Below are 21,532 nucleotides of genomic sequence, written 5' to 3'. Positions count from 1 at the left end.
AGCTGTGTCAATTTTAATATTTCCCACGGGACCTCATCTTGTGATACTATTGAAATAGCGAAATAAGATGGGGGTAAAGACCACAAATTCAATTTATCCAAAATGGAGATAGGTCGTTGTTTTGGCCATTTTATAATCGAGTGTAGTGATGACAAGAGGAAAAAAAGCAAATGTTGATAATCCGCAGTCAATTGTATTGTGCCAGATAATAAACAAATCTCCTTTTTTTCATTATGGAAAGCAAAACTTCAAACATAAACAACTTTAAAACTGAAAGGAGGATTGTCAAAAAAGGCTTTCTCTTACAGGGTGCTAATCCTTGAGCTGTTGGCTAATTAATTTGTTATGAATATTGATGAATATTCTGTGTACTAGAATGCTGCTTTTACCATATCTTGCAGTGCATTGCATGGCATTAGTGTTCAATACTTGGTCCTTTTTTCCAAGCAAATCTTCACAAAGAGAACCGAAATATGTAAACCTTTTTAAACAATCTCTTTTTAAGGTTAAACTTTTTTTTTTTTTGCTGCCTGTCTTTTCATTTTTATGCATTTTGTAAACGTATTTTTCGGCATATTATCGCTTATTGCTTTGTGATGATAGCTTTTAGCAGTTTGAATCACTGTATTTCTCAGCTCATTTGTTCAGCTCTGTTTATTCCCTGCACTTGTAATAGTTTTGCCACCGCTTGCAAATTAAAGGCATCATGGAGTAGGATGTAACTGCCATAAATCGATTGTTGGACAGCCTTCTTCAAAGTATAGAAGCTTTTTTAACAGCATTGCTTTATATTGTCGAATATTGCTCGGGCACATTTGGGCTTCAGTCTGGCAGCCATAGATTCTCCATTGTTGAGTGTGAATAATGAAGGCTGGGGAGTCTGTAGGAAAACAACACAGCGACTGATTCAAATCTGCATTCCTAATGTCGAAAGCGAGCCCCAGCTGTCCTGTGTGGTCAATAAATAGTCGCGAATTGTGCTATCGGAAACTCAGTTTTCATCAGCCAGTGTGACAGTGCCTTCTGGCAACCCACGGCTCCAGTGACAGTGATCCCGTCCTTCTCTTTCAGACTTACAAACTCAGAGGAGGAAAGTTACTTTTCTGCTTCGTTCACTAAATATGGACTTCCTGTGTAGGCAAGATGAAGTGATTTAAAGACATTTTTTAAAGTTTGTTTTGTCTGAAGGAGGGTGACATAGTGGTAAGAGGTTTTCTCAGTAAGAAAGCTTATGTTGTCAGGTTATAAAACACAGTACCAATAAGTTGGTATCCTGTGGTTAATTGATTAAAACAAAACACCTGCATACATACCGGACCACCATGACCAGAATTGCCCACCCGTTACTGCTTTGATGCCTCATGTTATTTGGGGCTTTTTTGCATGCTGTCCCTAATTCCACACGCTGATGATTTCCACTCTACCTCTGGGCAGGTCTTTCCGTCACAAACGCAACAGCAACTTTGCATTTTCTCTTCAAAACCCATATTAATTGACAGCCAAAACTATGAAGATTACATAGCTGTCATTTTCAATTTCACTAGGCTAGAATTTCGACCAGCTACTGCGTTGCATTTCCATTAAGTATTTTGTAGTATTTCCTTTATACGGATAATATCATTTTTGTAAGCTTATTTGATCTACATTTTACTATGAACAAAACTTGATGGCTGGCAGTAATTTGTCAAAAAAGAAGGACAACAGAGTATTCATGAATGAAGAATTAATGAGGTAACAGTGAACATTGTAAGGTTTCGCTCTAGTCAGTGGCGTAGGTTTCGTTTGAACATTGGGGGGGACACATTAAGCGGGGGGGTCTGGTGGTCCTCCCCCAGGAAATTTTGAGTGTTAAACACTTCATTTCCTGCATTCTGGTGAATTTTTTATGCACCAATTTGTGCCTTTTCTGTATCAATTCATGGTGGAAATGTCTTTATTTATGTAAAGGAAAACACAAACTTCAGTTTTTATTGGGGGGGACAAATGCACGTGTTCTAAATATTGAGGGGGATGTATCCCCTGCGACCCCCAAAATCTACGCCTATGGCTGTAGTTAGCCATAGGCGTAGACGTTGGTCTCACCGCAGAGAAGCAACAGGGAATGGAAAAAAATTAAAAATAAAATTAAAATTAAAAAAACAAGTTTAAAAAGCTTCTCATTTTGACTTTAAGGCTTCAGGCACTGAAACCGTGTACTTCAGCAACCTGGCACAGGTCACTACACAGCATGGTTGTCATGGTTACTTTGCTCTTGTTTAGCATAAGTTCCATGTTACACTGTCTTTCAGACCAAACACTGGTGTTGTGCAACCACACCCTAAAATGTTTAGCGATACAAGAAGAAGAAAAAAAAAAACTAAACAATAGGGTAGTTTCACATTATCTCTCTCCTCACCTGTGGACCTAACACATTATTATCGTAAATGAACCACTCAATATTCCTGCAGTCAAAGTTCTCAACAGCTCAACATCAGAAGGAACATTGGCGGATGGTGACATCACACCAGCTAATGTGTGAATATGTGTGAATATGATCTGGGATTTCCTTTCTGGTAGTGCTAGTGCAGAGTCACAGAACCAGCCAGGTCTTCCGTTTAATTTACCAACTTGCTAAAAACACAGTAGCTCGATATCAATGGTTTTTTAGGGAGTGACTTTGATCCCAGCACATATAGCAGGAACAGATATTAAACTAGTGCCGGTACTCATCTTGTTGATAAAAGAAAGCAGCCAGGAAAGGTAAATCTAGCCATGGGCTGTGCTTGAAAATGCCAAACTGTGGCTCCGTAATACGAGTGTCTAAAAAAATCAGCGTCTCACAGATGACCTTTAACCCCTCAAGAAAACTCCTTTTCTGCAGAGGTAACCCAGGGTTCCTGACCACCCTGTGGTTTTGAGAGTTCAGCATTATACAGACGAAACCATTTAATCATTACATTACAGTACATTAGAGGCATTTAACATTTAACACTCTTATCCAGAGTGACAGAACTTTATACTGTGCATAGCATTTACCTCGCGTCCATTTATACAACTGGATATATACAGAAGCAATGTAGGTTAAGTACCTTGCTCAAGGGTACAACTGCAGTGTTCTACCCAGGAATTGAACCTGTGACCTTTAGGTTACAGAAACGATTCCTTACCCATTATACTACACTGCAAACCCACCATTCCCATCCGCTTGATACTGTGAGAAAGTCATGGCACCAAACCATGGCCTGAATCTTAGTCAGGTCTGCACCATCCTCAGCCTGTGATCCTCAGGCGTCTAGCTATTCACACACCCACTATCTACCGCGTTTCATCCATACTGGTGAATATTTGATTAGTAAACCTCACTTTTTTTTTGGAGGTGGGACACAAAACAAGACTTGCATTGTGGAAACCCTGTGACCCAATCACAACTTGAATGGCCGAATCTCAGAGAAATCACTAGCGGAAGAAACGCCAAGACTACAGTAAAGCATATGAATCCCTGAACGGTGTGTGTGTGAAAGAACTACTTCCCGCAGGTGAAAAATTGAAGTGGTGATACAATTAAGTGAGAGGACTTGCATTCTGCCAAGAGAGGAATGACCCTGTGGAAACATGGCTGGTCCCCGAACACAGGCTTAACAGAAGCAACGCAAAGCCTAAGAGTAACCGAATCCCTGAACTGAGGGTGTGTGAGGGCACCTTTACCCCCACCGGCAGAGCAGAAAACAGGTGTTAAATAAAGCAGGGACTATCCTAAAACTAGAAGCGGGAATACAAATAATTGAGACGACTCGCGTACTGCATAGATAGGAATGACCCTACGGTATCAAGAAAGATAGATCCACAAATTTATATTTTAACAGGATCAATACTAAGACTAAAAACTAAAAGAATCACTGAACTGCAGCAGCGTAGGTGAAGTATTTTCAGCGAAAGGAAAACTACGGTTAAATAAAAAACCCTGAAGCTTAATCAAAAAATGATACACGAATCGAATAATAACCCTGCTTTCATTTTCGAGACTTCCTAAGGCGGCTGAAATTATTTTCTGACGGCTCAAGCAGCATTAAGCGTCAGGAGACATCTTGGCCCGCCGATTCGGAGGAAAATTAACAGGTAGGAGCCTCAGCGATCTACCTCCAGTGAAAGGAGAAACACCCATGTGCATCTCGTCCAGCATTTCTGACACCCTATTTCTGCTGCAATTTTCATGTTCTGTAATGAACAATCAGGACTGACAGGATATGTTCTGATTTTACTGGGGGGGGGGGGGCGGAGGGGCGGCATCGGGGGCACCCCACAATCAGGACTGGCAGGATACGCTTTGATTTTACTGGGAGGGGGGGTGTGGGGGGGCATGAGGGGCACCCCCTAAATAATAAAAAGCATGCAATCACAAAAGCAAAAGACATGCTGCAGCAGTCAGACTGTGTCCTGCTGTGTACGGTGCATGTGTGACATTACAAATGAGGAGCAAAAATTGATTTGAGATTCAGAGTCAAGTCACGCATGTATGCTTTGTAATTACTTGTAGTTACTTTGTTTTTTTTCTTAAAACCGAAGTAGGGCAATTAAACCAAAACAACATTATGGTATTATAAAGAAGCAAGAGGAACAAGACATAACTGCATCAGCAGATAATTGGAATGACCAGTAACACATTTCCTTTTCCTGATGTGATGATGTTTAAATTTACCTTTGTCTGTGTCACTTGCAATGAGCATTGAGCTGAAGGAAAATTTCCATTTTATTTTATATTTAATGGACAATGTTTTTTTCTATTCTATTCTAAAATAAATATAAATAATATTCATAGATTATTATTATTATTAATTAATGACCATTATCAGTTCATTTTTACAGGCTAGCACAGAGGCGGGCAATGTGGGCTGTGGGCTCATTCTCTGGTTTTAATGCTGACTTTTGGCCTCAGTTACATAATTATCCCTAACCTTTGTGCAAGCTGACATTTCAGCTGCATTTCTTGATAAGTGCACGAATGACAGCTGAAGGCGTTCTACTGTGAACTGACCCAGGAGTGAGCCGGAGTCGGGGTCAGGCAGCCAATTAGCTCGTTTAGCCAGGGTAACCGGTGGAAACAAAAACCAGCCGGCCCTCCAGGACCGGAACAGGACCCACCCATGGGTGTAGTGCAATGCTAGTTTTTGTTTGTTTGAATTTTAACAAGCTGTTACTTTTTTTTATTAATTATGTGCTTTTCATGTCTAGGGGGGTTCATTTACATAATAGTGCTTAAGATGGTAAGCAATACCTATAAATATAAAAACCACCCAATTAAGAAAAATCAACAGTTTGTTAAAATCCTGGGATTGGTTGGAACAAAAACCAGCATACACAGGGGGTTCCCAGGACCAAGGTTGGGAACCACTGGTCTAGTGTGTTTGGACAAGAGTCAAGACCCCAAAATGGTAACATACTGCCACCAAGTGGTAGTCTTTGTGTAGTGTACCTCAGGGAAAAATTTGTTAAAGAAAACATGTCCTTTCTGTTATTCACACAAAATACATAATTTCATTGTTCATATATACCTTTTTTCAAATATAAATTTCTTAATAATGATTATTATCAAGACAGTTGTGTTCACAAAGTTTATTATTTGATAGAAATTAAGTCTGGTATGCTTGCCATAAATGCACCTGCTTATACATTTTGCCTTTTCAAATCAGATTGTCATTTACAATTGAAATAATAACAAAACTGTAAAAATACCAAAGTCATGTTTGAGACTAAAACAGTTCATGTGCGCACATACAAAAAGCAGTATAAAAATACTTTAGAAAATTACAAACAACAAGTCTTTACATGGAATGTTACACTGAAACATTTAAGCATAAGAGTACGCATGTACTCATCGATACAGACATACACAAACACACACACACATACAGAAACACACCCAGGTACACGCCCACACCCACACGCACACACACTCACGTGCCCACAAGTGCACACGACACAGGTACTAATATCAACATCGTCTCTTTGAAGAGAAGAATAGTAGTTTCCACACAAGTACGTGCTGTATACACACAGAAGTAACAAAAAAGCATTTAGACTTTGGCGTAAGCCATCCAGTTGTCTTGGGCACACATAGCATTGCTGCTAACGTCGCGTACGGATTTTCAAACACAACTGAATGAATGTACTAGATGGATAATGAAACTTTGATTAAAACATTTCTATTTGCAATACTGCCGATAGCTGCACTGGTGGTGAATACTGAGACATGTGATACACTTCTGAAAATTGGCACTCACAGTTCTAATAAAGAATTAGCTATGCTGTGCTACTAAACTAGCTTATCTCACCTTTGCTTGATATAAACTTTGTTCGCTTGCTTAGCTTCTACAATTATAATTTTGTACAATCTGTTATATACTGTATGTGCATGACCAAAGGGATGAATTCATAATGTATATATTTGGTCATTCAATGGTTCATATGTAAGACCCCAATATGCAGACTTATCTGTAGTCATTGTCTGTTGTTTTGCCTGTCCTTTAAAGCAATACGTGGGTGTTATACAAACAGATTCAAAGACACCAAGCAACACTTCATGTGCAGGTTGTCTAAAATGTAAAAAAAATAAAATTTAAATACAAATATTTACGTATTACTGAAAAAAAGGTGCAAAGACAATATACTTTAGAGCTAGTCTGTTCACACACTGAGTCCATTTTCTGCTGAAACATTTTTCCTTCTATGAGCAATTCTAACAAACGTAGGAAGTCCATTCTGATATTTAAATATGTGATATTGATCTTTAAATGTAAAACATTTGACCTAAAAACAGCATGTTCCGATTTTCTATCGCAAAAGAGTTCTCATCTGTCAAGATAATAAGCAATGAAAATGTAATTTCAGTAGTTTTCTCAAATTATTACTGTTTGGGGGGGGGGGGGGGGGGGGGGGGTTGTACTGAAAAGCTGACATATTTGTGAATGAAGACATGTCATGAAACACTGCATTTAATATGAACTAATAAGAAGTCAATGTGCTATTTCATTTATGAATCTGGGATTCAGATACACTCAGGCTCAGAGGCAGATAGCAGCTATTTACGTGTAAAAAAAAATGATAACAGTCACTCAACTGTGTGCAAAAGAGAAACAAATGGCACATATTTATCATTTTGTCTTCATAAAGGCTTTCAGAAGGTCTCCTATATTACTATACATTTTATGCTAGACCAAAATTAAGCCAAAAGTACCCCTCTGTCCAGGGGTTATTAAAAATCAAAACTGTTTTTGTACTTTTATGTAATATGATACCCAGAAAAAAAATGTAAAAATCAACATTTTAGGATAAATTAGCTTTACTAAGAGTACCTGACTCTTTAAAAAAAATGTCTCCACACATACAAGATTACCTGTAGCCATGAATCTAGTGTGTATTTGTATAAAGTTTGTGGTGATCATTCTGACATAAAATGTCTTGTGTATCCTCCAAATGGATGAAACATGTTGTTGGTTGAGGTTAGTTGAGCTTCCCTCATTCACTGTAAAGTGTGAAAGGTTTTATACAAACATAAATAATAATTTAATTATTGTTATCATTATCATTATCTGTGTTTAGCATGTACACGGTGTGTGACAGTTTTAACATTGTGATTTAAAACACAGGATACACGCTTCACTTCTATTCCCTGTTAGAGCGGGACCTCTTTCACAATTTTATGCCTTGGTGTAAATGTCGCGCTAAATTAAGTTTCTGAATTGGAAAACCGTCATTTACATATTCTTGTGCTTCCTCCTTTTGCCTTTTCTTGATTCAATGACTCACTCACACCCACACACATGCACGCGCACACGCATAATGCACACATGCACACACAGACAAACACACATCCTGTTTATATCCTGTTTATATATAGTATGCATGTGTGTGTGTGTGTGTGCGTGGGTAGGTGGGTGTGATGTGTGGGTGTGCGTGTGTGCATAAGTGTGTGTGCGTGGGTAGGTGGGTGTGGTGCGTGGGTGTGCGTGTGTGGGTAGGTGGGTGTGGTGTGTGGGTGTGCGTGTGTGTGCGTGTGTGGGTAGGTGGGTGTGGTGTGTGTGCATACGCGTGTGTGTGTGCGTGGGTAGGTGGGTGTGGTGTGTGGGTGTGTGTGCGTGGGTAGGTGGGTGTGTGTGCATGGGTGTGCGTGTGTGCATACGCGTGTGTGTGTGCGTGGGTAGGTGGGTGTGGTGCGTGTGACTCAGTCACAGGGAGACAGCAGCCCAGACGCTGCCGTACTGTGGAATGCACGACAGGTCTGATGCATTTACACAGCTGGCTCGCAGCGTTCAGAGAGACAGAACAACGACTAAGACGACCAGAGCGTCCGGCGGGCGTTTCCTCCTGGAATGGCCTCGGAACACAGTGACGGGGATCGCGCAAGTCCCGAAATCTCCCCTTCCTGGGAACAACCAGAGGAGAGCCGCACCCTAACTTTCGGGGTTCCGCCCCTCTCTTACCAGCAACCCTGCCTTCAGGCCCACAGAGGAGGGGGACAGCGATCTCCCGGCCGGTTCCGCTCACGTCCCCTTCGACCCGCGCCTAAAGAAAGAGAGCGGGAAGCGACGGACCTCCCCGGCGCCGCGCGGCCCGGCTAGGTGAGCTGGAACGTGTGCAGGTAGATCTGTCTCTCGATCCACTCCACAAAGTGGGTCACGTTGCTGTAGACGCCGGGCCCCAGGACTTTGGAGAAGCAGACGGACCCCCAGGAGGTGAGCCCGTACAGACTCCAGCGCCCCCCCGGCTCCTGGCACACGAGCGGCCCCCCACTGTCCCCCTACAGCACAACATGGAACACGTTATACAAGCAGCCATCTTGGTTTCCTTCCACTATACAAAAAAAAAACATATTTTTTATTTTATGAAACAATCTTGAAGCACTGGTTTTGTTATTGCTGGCTGTGTAAAAAGCTAACATGGTAGTTAACCGAGTGTATATTTTTTCGTTAAGTGTGCTTAGTGACTAAAACTGATTTTTCTAAATTGAATTAATCAATTAATCTCCCTAACACAATGTTAAGAAGCTTTGTGTTACTTGCCGATTGATTAGTCAGATTTTTGGCATGCTTCTTAATCAAGGAAAATGAATAAAAACAGGTTGAGACCAATAACCTGATTAAAGGAAAGATTTCCAGCCCAGCTATTTTCAGTTCACCAACTACTGCTTGCTGGGAGTCAATGTATAATTAACAATTTGGACTATCATCAAATGTTTCAGCCAAAGTGACTTTAAGGGACAAAATGTGGCTTGTTGGTGTTTGGTCCTACTGCTGCTGATGGCTTGGATATAAATTTTGTTCTCTTATTTTTTACATTTTACTGTCAAATATTCCATAAGCAGGAACGGTTGCATTCGGTACAGCTGTCTCCACAGTGGGTGTGTGAAAACCAGCACCTGCCGTCTGTGCATCTCAGATGAAATTATATATGGGGAGAGTAGGAGGAAGGGGAGCCGTCTGTCAGAGGAAGAGTGCGTGCACAGGAAAAGGGTAAAAAAAGGATAATTCATGAATACGGTATTTTGGTACTTATAGACTGTACCTTGGCTGTGGATAAACACCCCAATCAGAAGAACAGCACACAAGCTGAATGTGACACATTGTGTATGAAATACTGTTTCAATAATTTTGCTTCCACAAGAGGGCACTATTGAAACTATATTTACAGTTCTGAGTTTGAACAAATTAGAAGCGTTTTTTTTTTTTTTTTTTAACAGTCAATGGGTGAGTCACATTAAAAAAAAGTGCTCACCATGCAGGAGTCCACAGTCCCTGACTCGTACCCGGCGCACAGCATCCGGGAGGTGATGGTCTTCATGTCAAAGTAAGACTGACACTGGTCCAGGGAGATGATCCTCACTTCCCCCTCCTGCAGCTTGAATGGCACTAACCACAGAGGAAGAAACAGAAACAGGAAGTCAGACACTCCCACTTGGAGGGGCGGAGCGAAGAGGTCGCCGTGGTTACACAGGCAGACAAGTTCTCAAACTCACTCCGGTTGCCCATGTGACCCCAGCCTGTGATGTAGCAGTAGGTGTCGGGTTTGGGCAGCTGACCCCGGTGGGGGAGACAGACCGGGCGTACGTAGCTGGTCTCCTCCACCTCGCGGTCCAGCTCCACCACGCTGATGTCGTAGTCCACCACGGCGCGGTTGTAGCGCGGGTGAACGATCACGTTCTTCACCTTCCTGGTCTGCATGAAGGGCGACGGGTGGTCCAGGTTGTTGATTCCAGAGACCACCTTCCACACATCCGCGCTCTCCCGGCTGAGGGATGGTTTGTTTAGAGACAAGAGTTACACTTCCAACTGAGAGTACCGACAGAGGGTACATTCCAACAGAACTCACACACAGTAAGAAAGTGATACATAATTCAGGAGATTTAGGATTACTGACATGCACTCCATGCTTGATTAGAAAGGAAAAAGCATGTTCAAAGATGTGACTGACATCTATTGTCTAATCACAAAACATTTATGGAACCTCATGATAGAGTATAGATTATGTTACCATTATTATTATTATTATTATTATTGTTGTTGTTGTTATTATTTCTTTGACTCTGTGAAGTTGCCTTTTTGGCTCTTTCAGGGCTGTAAAATGTATTTTTTTAACTCTGGGAGGCACACGGACACTAGCAGGCGACTCACCCTTCGAAGCAGTGCGCCACCGTAAGTGCCCACTTCCGGCCAATCAGCACGCAGCCGCAGATGTGCCCGCTTGGGTCGCTCTGCAGCGAGCACTGCCACGGCCAGCGCCCCGGCCGGCTCGTTCGCCCGCCCAGAATCCGCTTCGACATGCGCGCTGCCGGGCGACGCCCACAGTCTGGGGGGGGGGGAGGGGAGAGGGGGAGAGAGGGAGGGGGAGGGAGAGAGAGGGGGGGAGAGAGGGAGAGAGGGAGGGGGAGGGAGAGAGAGAGGGAGTGTGGGAGACAGAGAGAGAGTGAGAGATAGAGAGAGAGAGACCATTTTATCGACTCATACATCACAATGGGAATTTTTATGCACTAACTTTTTTCAGTCCTGCTTGATTTATTTAATTGGTACACAAGATTTTGTTCATTAAGTTCAGATATCCATTCTGGGACTCATGCAAAACTCCAATCGCATTTATATAGTTGTTCTTGTAGACAGTGTTGACACACACACACAAACACATATGCACACACACACACACACACTCACACACACTTACCTTCTTTGGAGCAATGGAGGGATACTTTCGTACGTGAATGACACGGGTGTCTATAAAAAAAGAAGGAATTTTTTCATTTTTCCATGATGAACACAGTCTGAATCTGACACTTAGCACATACATAAATCTCTTTATTCTCTTTAGTGCACTCTTTGCATTCCTCAGGGAAAAGCATTAGCATGCAGGCAGTTTTACAGGACATTACCGATGAACGAGGGGCATAAAACGCCAACGTTTGTTTAAAAATGTGAGAATGGGACAGTAAAAAAGGAGGAATGCCAGACCAACACTTTTTATGTGCAAGGCCAGAAAGACTCACAGAATTTGTTAGGCCTTTAAGTTGTGAGGTCACAAACATGTCATCAGAATGTTCTTAGCTGGATGTTCTAATGCTGATGTCACAATCACTGCTGGTGACTGCTGGTGAGTGGAGTTCTAGAATGCTGACTTAAGAATTTTGAATTTTAAAAAAACATTCCAAACAAACCTACTCTTCAAAAGGGTTAAAGGCACAAAGCACAGCTCTCACTGCTGCTGCATTAGTGCTCTGCACTGGGGTTCAGGTGCGAGGACCCTACCCTCTCTTCTCCAGCATGGCTTGCAGCGCCGACCCATTCTTCTGCAACCAATCAGGACGCACGTGGAGCCACCGCCTGCGACCCGGCTGGCTGGGCTCATCCAATAGCATCTCAGCGGCAGTCGGGACTCTGGAAAGCAGCAACGCACACAAGAGGGCCCACATGACAAGGGTGCGCACATCTTCCCTGTGAAGACTGGAGCACTGAAGCTAGCGTACCCAACTCAAACAGAAAAAGAGGAAAAACACACAAAGGAGTTCAGCGTGACTGCACTCGAAAACCTTCTCATGATGTCAGACCTGGGTGAAATACGTATTTGTTTTGGATTCAAGCGCTTTCCTAGGCTTCACTGATCTTGTAGCGGCCGCCATCGTGACCACACACAGCATGCAGGGCTCCACCCAGTTAGCAGCAGGTGCTCTGCCAGCTACTGACCTTACCCTAAACCCATCTGCCCGCAGGCCAGCCGACTCAGCGCCGGATGCCAGTCGTCCGCGCACACCTGGTACTCCGACGCCGTCCTGCGCACGGTCAGCGCCGCGGAGCTGCCATTGGACAGGGACACTGCGGAGACAGAAAAAAACGGCCAATCAGCAACCAGGGAGGAACGCCAACAATCACAGGCCCGCACAGGTACAGGTCTGTACATGTAGGCCGGGGTTACTATGAATGAAAGGCTGCGGGTGTTCCAGGTGGGTGTTTACGGAGAAGGTCCTATGCGTCAGAAATTAGCGGTTTGTTGCCATGGATACAGTGGACTTAAGAATGCGATCTATAACGTCGAAAATTATTTTTAAGTCATTTTAACAATTTAATAATGCTTCCTGGTTAGCTGTTTTGAAAAATGTTCAGACATTTTTTAAAAGCTATAGCCAGTAACAAAACATATCTGATTAAAATAACGCGTTTCACGGTTTCTGTTCACTGCCTGCAGTAGCTAGTCGTATTGAAATGCTGCCCCCTGGTGGCCGTTCTTACCGCAGTCCCACTCATCAGAGCTGTCGGAGCAGTGCTTTCTCCCGTCGCACCACAGCGTGCGGTGGACACACTCGTGATTGTTGCACGCGAGCTCATTATCATCGCAGATAGCTGCGGGATTAAAACACACAGAGTACAGCGCAATTAATAAGACATCTGAAAACCTATCCATGCAGAAACTCCCTTTATCAACTCAGCGTGTATTCACCAGTGACACTAAGGTTATTTTATACAGACAGAAAAGCTTCCTATGCTCTGAAATTTAAGTTCAAGTTAAATACGACTTAAATATGACCGTGTGTGTGTGTGTGTGCATGTGTGAGTCTGTGTGTGTGTGTGTGCATTCGTGTGTGTGTGTGTGTGTGTGCACGTACATGTGGCGTCTAATCAGAGATACCTCCCTCAAGCTAACCAGCCTGGGTGTGCACCCTCACTGGTACAGCAAGCCCCAGGACTTTAGTGAATGTGACATCCCGCCAGGCTTCAGGGCCACAGAGCGCGGGGGGCACCGTGTGTGACCTCGCCCGCGGCTCCCTCCCCACGGACGCACACTCACTGCAGTTCCTCTCGTCCGCTAGGTCCGGGCAGTCTGGGAATCCGTCGCAGATCATTGTGTGCTTGATGCAGGCTTTGTTGCTGGGGCATTCCCACAATCCCCTCTCCTTACAACCTGGTAACAGGGAAAGGTCAGTGAATGCTCTGTCCTCTTGCAGGCAAAAAAAAAAATGGACGTGTGGTCTCTCTGTGACTCACATTTCTCAATAATTCAGAAGCATTCAGTTGCTTTTCATCGCCAAGCATAAAAACCAAAAACCAAGCATAGCAACCTGCAATGATTTAAATTAAAATTAAGTTAAAATTTTGTTAAATTAAGGTTATTTGTTCAGACGCTGCTGCTGAAACAGTCGCCCCACGTGCAGCTACTCCTGAAGGAACAGGGTGACATTGGCCCCCAGCAGACCGCGTTCAAGAAGGAGAAAATGTGCCGCTCTCCTGCGTATTAGCATTAGCGAGCGGAGAGCGAAGCCGGCCGCTTAGCATTCTACGAGCACCAGGCGTCCTCTGATAATATCATTAGTCTGGGTCAATTCAATTCTGAGTCGGCGCAGTCCGGTGTGACTGTCTGGAGAACTTTCTTGTCAAAGATGATTTGTGTCTCTCCCAAAAGACGCCCTGGGAAAGTATCACGGTGCCTTCGTAAAGTAAACCGTAAATCTATTTACACAAACAATAAATCCTATTATAGAAACTCAACTGCCCCCCGCCCCCCATCCCCCACCCCCCGGGCAGGGTCAACTATTCTCTGTTTCAAGATATGCTGGGACCCATTCTAATTTCTCTCATTTGTCTCGTCCCGTCTTGTTGGCCCCATGCAGGAACAAAACGAAAAGACACGAGACAAGGTGAACCGGCAGCTGGAGAAGAGAAATGATGAGACGAGCCAAACCCTCCCCCCACCCCCGCCAGAATGTGACACGGCAGTCTGCTCTCTCACCGCAGTGCTCTTCATCGCTGTCATCGTCGCAGTCCATCCGTCCGTCACATCTCTTGGAGGACAGGACACACCTCCCCGACCGGCACTTGAAGTGACTCGGGGAGCACTCTGTTCACACACACAGACAGCATCGAGATCAGAGGGGGGCGGGGCAGTTCCAGCTCGGGAGGGGCATTAACACAGCGTCACTGTAAATGAGTAAGCATGCTCAGTCAACCTACCCTGTACAAATAACGGGTTAAAATAAAACACATTAAATAAATAAAATTACATTATGCTAAGGCAGTTGTGGACAATTCCGATTCCTCAAGTCCACTTAGCTAAGTCTAGCCAAACGCTTGTAACTCTAGAGTTTTATCTAAACTGCAAAAACTACTGACAAAGGCACAACAGCTTGTTGTGTTTTTGTTTCTTTCGTTTGTTCTGAATATGCTGAAATAACCACGTAGCCCTTCTTGATGAATAGAGACACAATCAACATCTTCGTTTGCAGAGACTGAACTGCGCTTGTTAGCACCTGCTTTATCCTTGATAGCGCAGACAGCGAGATCTTTCTCACCCTAAATACATCCACGTATCTGAGCACCTGCCATGTATTGTGGCATTTTCACACATCATGACAGCTTGATAAAGCCAAGAATAAAAAAAGAAGGAAGTCAGCAAGTTACTCCGGATTCGTAGAACATGAATAGGAGAACACAGGCCATTTGGTGAACGTTGAACAAAAACAAAGGAGAAAAGTAGATCAGTAAATTTTACTGTTTACTGTGGTCTAGTACGTTAGGCTAAAACAGCACTAATTATGCTAACCTTCGCATCCCACAACACATTTAGAAAATGTGTGCTTTCATTTGGTGGATTCATAATCCCCTTTTTTTTCCTTTTAGAACCTTTGTCTCTTTCTCCTTAGCCAAAGTCATTTTGAAGAGGTAAACAGAAAAGGGGATGGGCGGCAGTGTAGTATAATGGGTAAGGAAAAGGTCCCAGGTACAATTGCCGGGTAGGACATCGCCGTTGTACCCTTGAGCAAGGTATTTGACCTGCATTGCTTCAGTATATATCCAGCTGTATAAATGAATGCAATTTAAATGCTGTGTAAAAATGCTGTGTAAGTCGCTCTGGATTAAAGTGTCGGCCAAATGCCTGTAATGTAATGTAATGTAATGCTTCAGCTGTCACACATTTTGGCAGCTGACCGGCGTAATTTGGTGGTCACCCAGTAGAACATAAAACACTGACCGTCTACGTCCGGGTCGGGCAGCAGACAGGTAGTGTTCCCCTGGCCGTCCTCGGGGAACTGCGTGCAGTCAGTGTCCTCGGGCCACTGCAATCCCACAATGCCGAGCACGGACTCGCACCGCTCCTTGGAGTTTCGGCACAGAGACCTGAACACAGACGGACACACAACATGGCGACTTCCTGTGTGCAACCGCAGACACTTTACAAACCGCTAAAACTGAATACGTCTATGGTTTTCTACAGTTACTATAGCAACAAAAACCCAATATATTTTTAGCTATCAACTGCAGAATTTAAGGTTTTTTAAGGTTGTTTTTAAATGAGTAAATTTAATCAGGGCGGCACATCATCATTGGGATAATTAATTGTTTGACCAACACACTGTATAAAAAACACACCACGCTTTCCTACTGAACGGTGGAGAAGACACAATGTTCTCGTTTTTTGTCAATTTCTCCCACTCTAATTCTTCCCCTGTTAATTTATGCTCTTTTCAGCCACTGCTAAATCAACAGCTCTTAAAAGTAGCCAATTAATTTATATTCGGAACAGTTATGTTAACATGGCAATGGCAGGTTTGTCCAAAATAGCAAGTATTTGTACAAAATGAATTTTAAATTATATGTATCCATAAATATAAGCACACAATGCATAAACGAGCAGATAAAAATGTGCATGGTTCAGGTGGACACAGTGGTCATTACATTACAGGCATTTAGCAGACCCTCTTATCCAGAGCGACTTACATTGTATCCAATTATACAGCCGGAGCAATGCAAGTTAGGTACCTTGCTCAAGGGTACAATGGCAGTGTCCTACCGGGGAATCGAACCTGTGACCTTTAGGTTACAAGACCAACTCCTTGGCCATTACACCACACTGCCGCCCCAAATGATCAATAATGAGTCACAGCAGTTGTAAAAAAAAGAGCTACTGTACCGGCAAGGAGGTACTTTCTGATGGCTCTCCGGGTCGCACTTGGGCACCAGGATGGTGCAGGCGAAGAACATGAGGTACTTGTAGCAGTTGGTCTGGACCAGAGCCGGGAAGAGAGAAGACTCCCAGCTGATGGACGTCTCCTTCTGGGTCTGGTGGCCCAGGTAGTTGGGGAAGCTGGTGGTGTTGTAAGGCAGATTCATACAGAGCTCCAGCGTGATGGGCTCACACTGACCTGGAGAGACAAACGCAAACCGGGGTCAACTGGGGGGTGGAGAAGTGCGTCCTGTAAAACAGTATTTATGACATTAAATCACATACCAGGCAACCTTGTCCAGGGTGACGTGAATAGCTTATGTTTGTGCATTTTACTACGCGTTTGCCCAGCCGGATGTTTAGCTGAAGCAATTCCAGTTAAGTGGATTGTCCAAGGGTAAAATGGCTGTGACCGAGCTGGAATGTGAACTCGCAACCTCCCGAGTCACAAGCCCGGAACCTAAATCATTGCGCTACACAGCACAGGTTCCTGGCTGTTGCAAACGTCTGACCCACTGCTAACACCTTTCTTACAGAACAAATCTGTAATTTGCCAATAGACTTTTGATGCTGTACAAGAGCAAAATACCTAACAATCAAACTTAAAAAAGCCAAATGCTTTTGAAGTTCTCACGGCTCTGTTGTAGCACATTTGGGGACTTATTTGTCCTCACAGGCAATCCAGTTTTTTTTTTTATTCAAATGTTGAGAAAGAGTCGCCAATTTTGGAGTCACACTTACTACAGTTGGAGCCGTTGGTGCGGCTGTCACAGGGAGTATTTCCATGGCAACCGTGAGTACATGTGGTGGAGATGCAGCTCGGTTGTCCAGGACTACATGTGCTCTGGCCTGTAAAAAGATTCCTTTTGAGATTTGTGCCGAAATAACAGCGAATAGATCCGAAGACACGCGGATTCTAATCAGGGTAGCATATTAGCAGTTGCTGAATATAACACGTTCATATTTCATAGGCGGCATGGCATGATCCAGCCCCAAATATGTAACATGAAAAGCTGTATTTGGATTCAGACTAAATGTTTCAAGCCCCATTGTCACTACCGTTTTTTCAGCCTTCGAAAAGCAATAAATCATTATGGTACACAAACAAACAGAGCTTTCCACATAATTTTAAGGGCCAGAAGTCGTGGGACCATTAATGTTCTCAAAACCAGCACTGCACACAAAACAAGCTTTTTCTCATCAACTGGAGGAGGTTTGCTTTTTTTAGGTGTTCAGTACGTCATTGAATCAATCAATTCTGCATGTCAGTATTTGATACCATGACATGTAAAGTTTTAAATATCTGTCCAGATTTTAAAATAATAATCTTCAAAAACATTCAAGATTTATGCACTTACAGATACATGGACAGGACCCTGCTCCCCCAACTTTGGGAAAACATGTTTTCCCAAAAGAAAAAAAAACCTTAAAAAAACTTTCCTGTTTGTCTCCCCCCACCCCCACCGAAAGGCTGAAATGAGATCTACATCCTTGTACACCAGGGGTGGCCAACCCAGGTCCTGGAGAGATGCAGGGTCTGCCGGTTTTTGTTTGTCGCTCTGCACTTAATCGATCAATTAAAGCAGCCCATTTCACAGTTAACTCACCTCGCCTGGTTTCTTTGGCCTAAGTGGTTATTTGTTATTTGTGGTGAAAACAAAAAACAGCAGACCCTGCAGCTCCCCAGGACCAGGGGTGGCCACAGCTGTTGTACACAGTATATTGACTATCTACCACTTTAGGAAAGACTCAAATTAAAAACAGTCAGGTGAGGGCTATTGAGAAGAATCAGTCGTGGATTTCTCTGACGTAACTCAAGCGTTCAGGCACAGTAGTGACCCAACGCGTGGAGTGCCCCGAGACAGTCAGGCGTTGCGCTCACTCTGATGCTGGGTGCAGTTGCCTTCGTCGCTGCCGTCCTTGCAGTCTTCCTCTCCGTCGCAGACGAAGGCGGTGGGGATGCACTGGCCGCTGCGGCACTCGTGGAGACCCTGGCTCTTACACGCTGGGGAAAAACCAAGAGGAGCAAAGTCCAATCAAATCAAAATGTATTTATATAGCGCATTTCACCAACAATTGTCACAATATACTTCACAGACAACCCTGGCCTAAACCCCCACAGGAGCAAGCCTATAGCAACAGTGGCAAGGAAAAACTCCCTGTGTCAGATGGGAAAGCAGGTCATCTCACCAAAATAGATTATGGCTTATGAAATATTACTTATGTTAAGATATAAATGTATGTGGCCTTTATTCTAAGGGGTGCTACATACATTTAAAACAAGAACTACTTGGATTCAGTTGATGAAACTTTTCAGAGCTCTGCAAGTAAAGCACACAGCAGGCTGGTGGTTTGCCGATCACATGATTAGGGTTAATCACATGACTGTGCAGAACGCGTGTGACTCACAGCAGTTGACCTCGTCGCTCTTGTCGATGCAGTCGTGGTCTCCGTCGCACAGCCAGTCTCGGGTGACGCACCGCCCGTCCCCACACCTGTGCTCCTTGGCCGGGTCGCACACTGAAACGCAGCCCTCAGATGTCAGCCAGAGACAGCTCTGAATGCTTTCACAGCCTAAAATACCTATGGAGATGTATATTTAAGTAATGCACAAACCATAAAACTCTCCATACACCCACAGAACAGATGTGGCAGATGTAAAAAAAAAAGAAAAAAAAAAAAAAAAAAAAAAAAGAAAAGGAAAGAAAAGGTATTTTCAGGGTGCATAAAAGTACCTTGGCTGTGGAGGCATAATATAATATTCTCATTTCTGTTTTTTATCTGCAGAATAAGGGAGCTGGTTATCAGAAAATAGTACCGGTACCAGCTATTAGGATCACCCTAAGATTGCAAATCAATAATCACTTAAACTTATGTAAAAGGAAAAATTTAAAAAGTTGACAAATGAGAACTGCGATAAAGAAACAATACTCAAAAACAATAGTCAAAAGAATGCGCGGTTGTGATAATAACAATGACCCTGCCGCAGAATGGCAGTCGTGTGAGCAGCCAGCGTTCCCGAAATGCCGTTTCCGCGCAACTGTCGCCTGTCTCCGCGGCTTTCGTCCACGTGCGCACAGCCCAACGTCAGCCAGGGGGCGCCGAGCGTGACTCACTCCCGCGCCACGTCCGCTGTGACTCAGGAGACCGTCGCTACAACTGCCTGGGATTAAGGCCTAGAGCCTGGGCGCCCAGGGTCCCATTCCCTTGCTGTGTCGCACGCTGAGCATTGTGGGAGTTGCAGTCCTACAGCAGCCACTGTAAGGTCAGGAGGTCGTGGGAAGCTTCTAGAATTATCTAAAATATCCTATATTGCATACAAAAAAACTGTCTGGGCCAATCCAAAACATGAGAAATAAAACATTGAAAAAACAGAAACTGAACTACCCTTATAAAATGAGATCCTATCACCTTATTGAGACATTAATACACAGTGAAAGGGTTGTATGTGGACGAGAACGAAACAGTGGGCGCTACTGTAGTTCTACAATCAATTTCTCAAGGTCTATGTTTTTTCGACCCACGCTGTGCTCAGTTAGCAGGTCAAATGTAAGACCTATTACAGCAGGCTGGAGGTGGGCAGGGCCTGGATTTCTAACCGTAGGCGATGGGACTGTCGCATCCGTCAAAAATAGACCACAGTTGTCTATTTCAGAAATGCGATGGACAGGCGTGCGGGGGACTGGAAAGCACCACAGCCCCACGTAGACCGCCTTTCCCGTAGTCGTAATGGAATGCTCTGTGCTTTCATCTGTTCCACATGCCATTTTGAACGAGTGCGCAGTTGTGTATGGACTGTGGAGCGTCGCTAGGCTGTGGAGAGAGGACTGGAGAAACCGTGCACGAGGATAGGCTTTCAAACGTGAGTAGCAGAACGAACGTGGGAGGAGTGGGAAGCTGTTAGCAGGCTGAAGCGTTGTTGTTAGATAACAAAGCTCGGGTGCCGGGGAAACAATGGGCATCCCTCTCCGGCTCCTCACGCCCAACGGTTTCTCCCCCCCCCCCCGCCACCCCCCCAGCCCCCACCGGAAAGTTCCGGAATAATCGCTCATCCCGGAGGATGAGGATGATCAGCGGGGGTCGACCACGTGCCGTGCCGGAAAGACGTGGGCAAGGTGGGGGTTGGGGGATTGAGAGAGGGGAGGGGACGGGGGATGGGGGGGGGTGAGAGAAATGACACTCGCCGCAGTTCTGTTGGGGGATTGGGGGAGGGGTGGCGGGGGCTGGGTAATGAGGCTCACCGCAGTTTAGTTGGGGGATTGGGATTTGGGGAGAAACGAGACTCACCGCAGTTCTGCTCGTCGCTCAGGTCTCCACAGTCGTCGTACCCGTCGCACACGAACCCGTGGCCCAGGCAGCGCCCCGTCCCGCACCGAAACTGGTCGGCCTCGCAAGCTGGAGACAGAGGAAGAGCATGGCGGGGGGTTAGCTGCACGCGCGGGGGGGGGGGGGGGGGGGGGGGCTAACTTGGCTCCAGGGCCCTGCGCATGTTAAAAACCGGCTTCGCCTCGCCTCGCTCCCTGAATGAGGGGCTGAGGGAGAGAGGGAGCGGTGTTGACTCATCCACGGCATTATGCTCGCATCTCAAAGAATTCACTTGAAGCAGAACCCAGCAAAACACAGAAGCCTCTCTTAGCAACCGTGAGAAAAAGAAAATAAAATGGTGGCTTTCAAAGATGAGTAACCCCTTTTAAGGGTTGACTTGGGGACCGTATACATTTGATGTGGACTCAGTTACTGCCAGCGAGTGGGTTTTGTAACGCTGGACAGAGCTGGAAAGGAAAACTGCAGCACAATTCCTGTCCAATATCAAAGAATCGCTCTTTATTTCAATGCCCACTTCCTCTGAAATAGAAGAACACCAATAATTTCCTTCTCCTCTTCCTCGTCCTCTCGGAGAAGAAGAAGCCGCTTGGCAGCAGCTGCCGCGAAACGCTGAAATCCAATCGCGGCAGACATTAAGACCGTCGGCACGGAAACGCAGCGGGCCGTGTGCCACGGAGATCTGTCAGTTCTGAATTTAAGACAGTACAGTAGGACGGGACGCCGAGGACGTGGAGCGTTGCTATTTTAATACGCCCTT

General features: G+C 44.7%; 1 protein-coding gene across 5 annotated transcripts in view; it reads right to left on the bottom strand.

Annotated features, from left to right (window-relative positions):
* Positions 1-8,111: 8,111 nt before the first annotated feature.
* Positions 8,112-21,532, bottom strand: part of corin (corin, serine peptidase) — a 28,578-nt gene continuing 15,157 nt past the window's right edge. For 4 of the 5 annotated variants that reach the window (XM_035424542.1, XM_035424545.1, XM_035424544.1 and 1 more), the window contains exons 7-22: positions 20,737-20,844; positions 18,859-18,969; positions 18,332-18,454; positions 17,191-17,298; positions 16,417-16,648; positions 15,478-15,623; positions 14,239-14,346; positions 13,300-13,413; positions 12,744-12,854; positions 12,206-12,329; positions 11,766-11,894; positions 11,188-11,237; positions 10,644-10,818; positions 9,989-10,260; positions 9,748-9,881; positions 8,112-8,773 (exon numbers count right to left, since the gene is read on the bottom strand). In XM_035424542.1, the coding sequence (XP_035280433.1) occupies positions 8,591-8,773; positions 9,748-9,881; positions 9,989-10,260; positions 10,644-10,818; positions 11,188-11,237; positions 11,766-11,894; positions 12,206-12,329; positions 12,744-12,854; positions 13,300-13,413; positions 14,239-14,346; positions 15,478-15,623; positions 16,417-16,648; positions 17,191-17,298; positions 18,332-18,454; positions 18,859-18,969; positions 20,737-20,844 (2,228 nt within the window). In that variant the 3' untranslated portion in view covers positions 8,112-8,590. The remainder of the gene's footprint in view (positions 8,774-9,747; positions 9,882-9,988; positions 10,261-10,643; positions 10,819-11,187; positions 11,238-11,765; positions 11,895-12,205; positions 12,330-12,743; positions 12,855-13,299; positions 13,414-14,238; positions 14,347-15,477; positions 15,624-16,416; positions 16,649-17,190; positions 17,299-18,331; positions 18,455-18,858; positions 18,970-20,736; positions 20,845-21,532) is intronic. The other variant, XM_035424543.1, reaches the window with a different exon arrangement.

This window comes from Anguilla anguilla, chromosome 7 (genome assembly GCF_013347855.1).
Source record: "Anguilla anguilla isolate fAngAng1 chromosome 7, fAngAng1.pri, whole genome shotgun sequence".
Taxonomy (NCBI): domain Eukaryota; kingdom Metazoa; phylum Chordata; class Actinopteri; order Anguilliformes; family Anguillidae; genus Anguilla; species Anguilla anguilla.
Note: the sequence above shows the minus strand (reverse complement) of the source record. Positions and strands in the feature narration are given on the sequence as shown.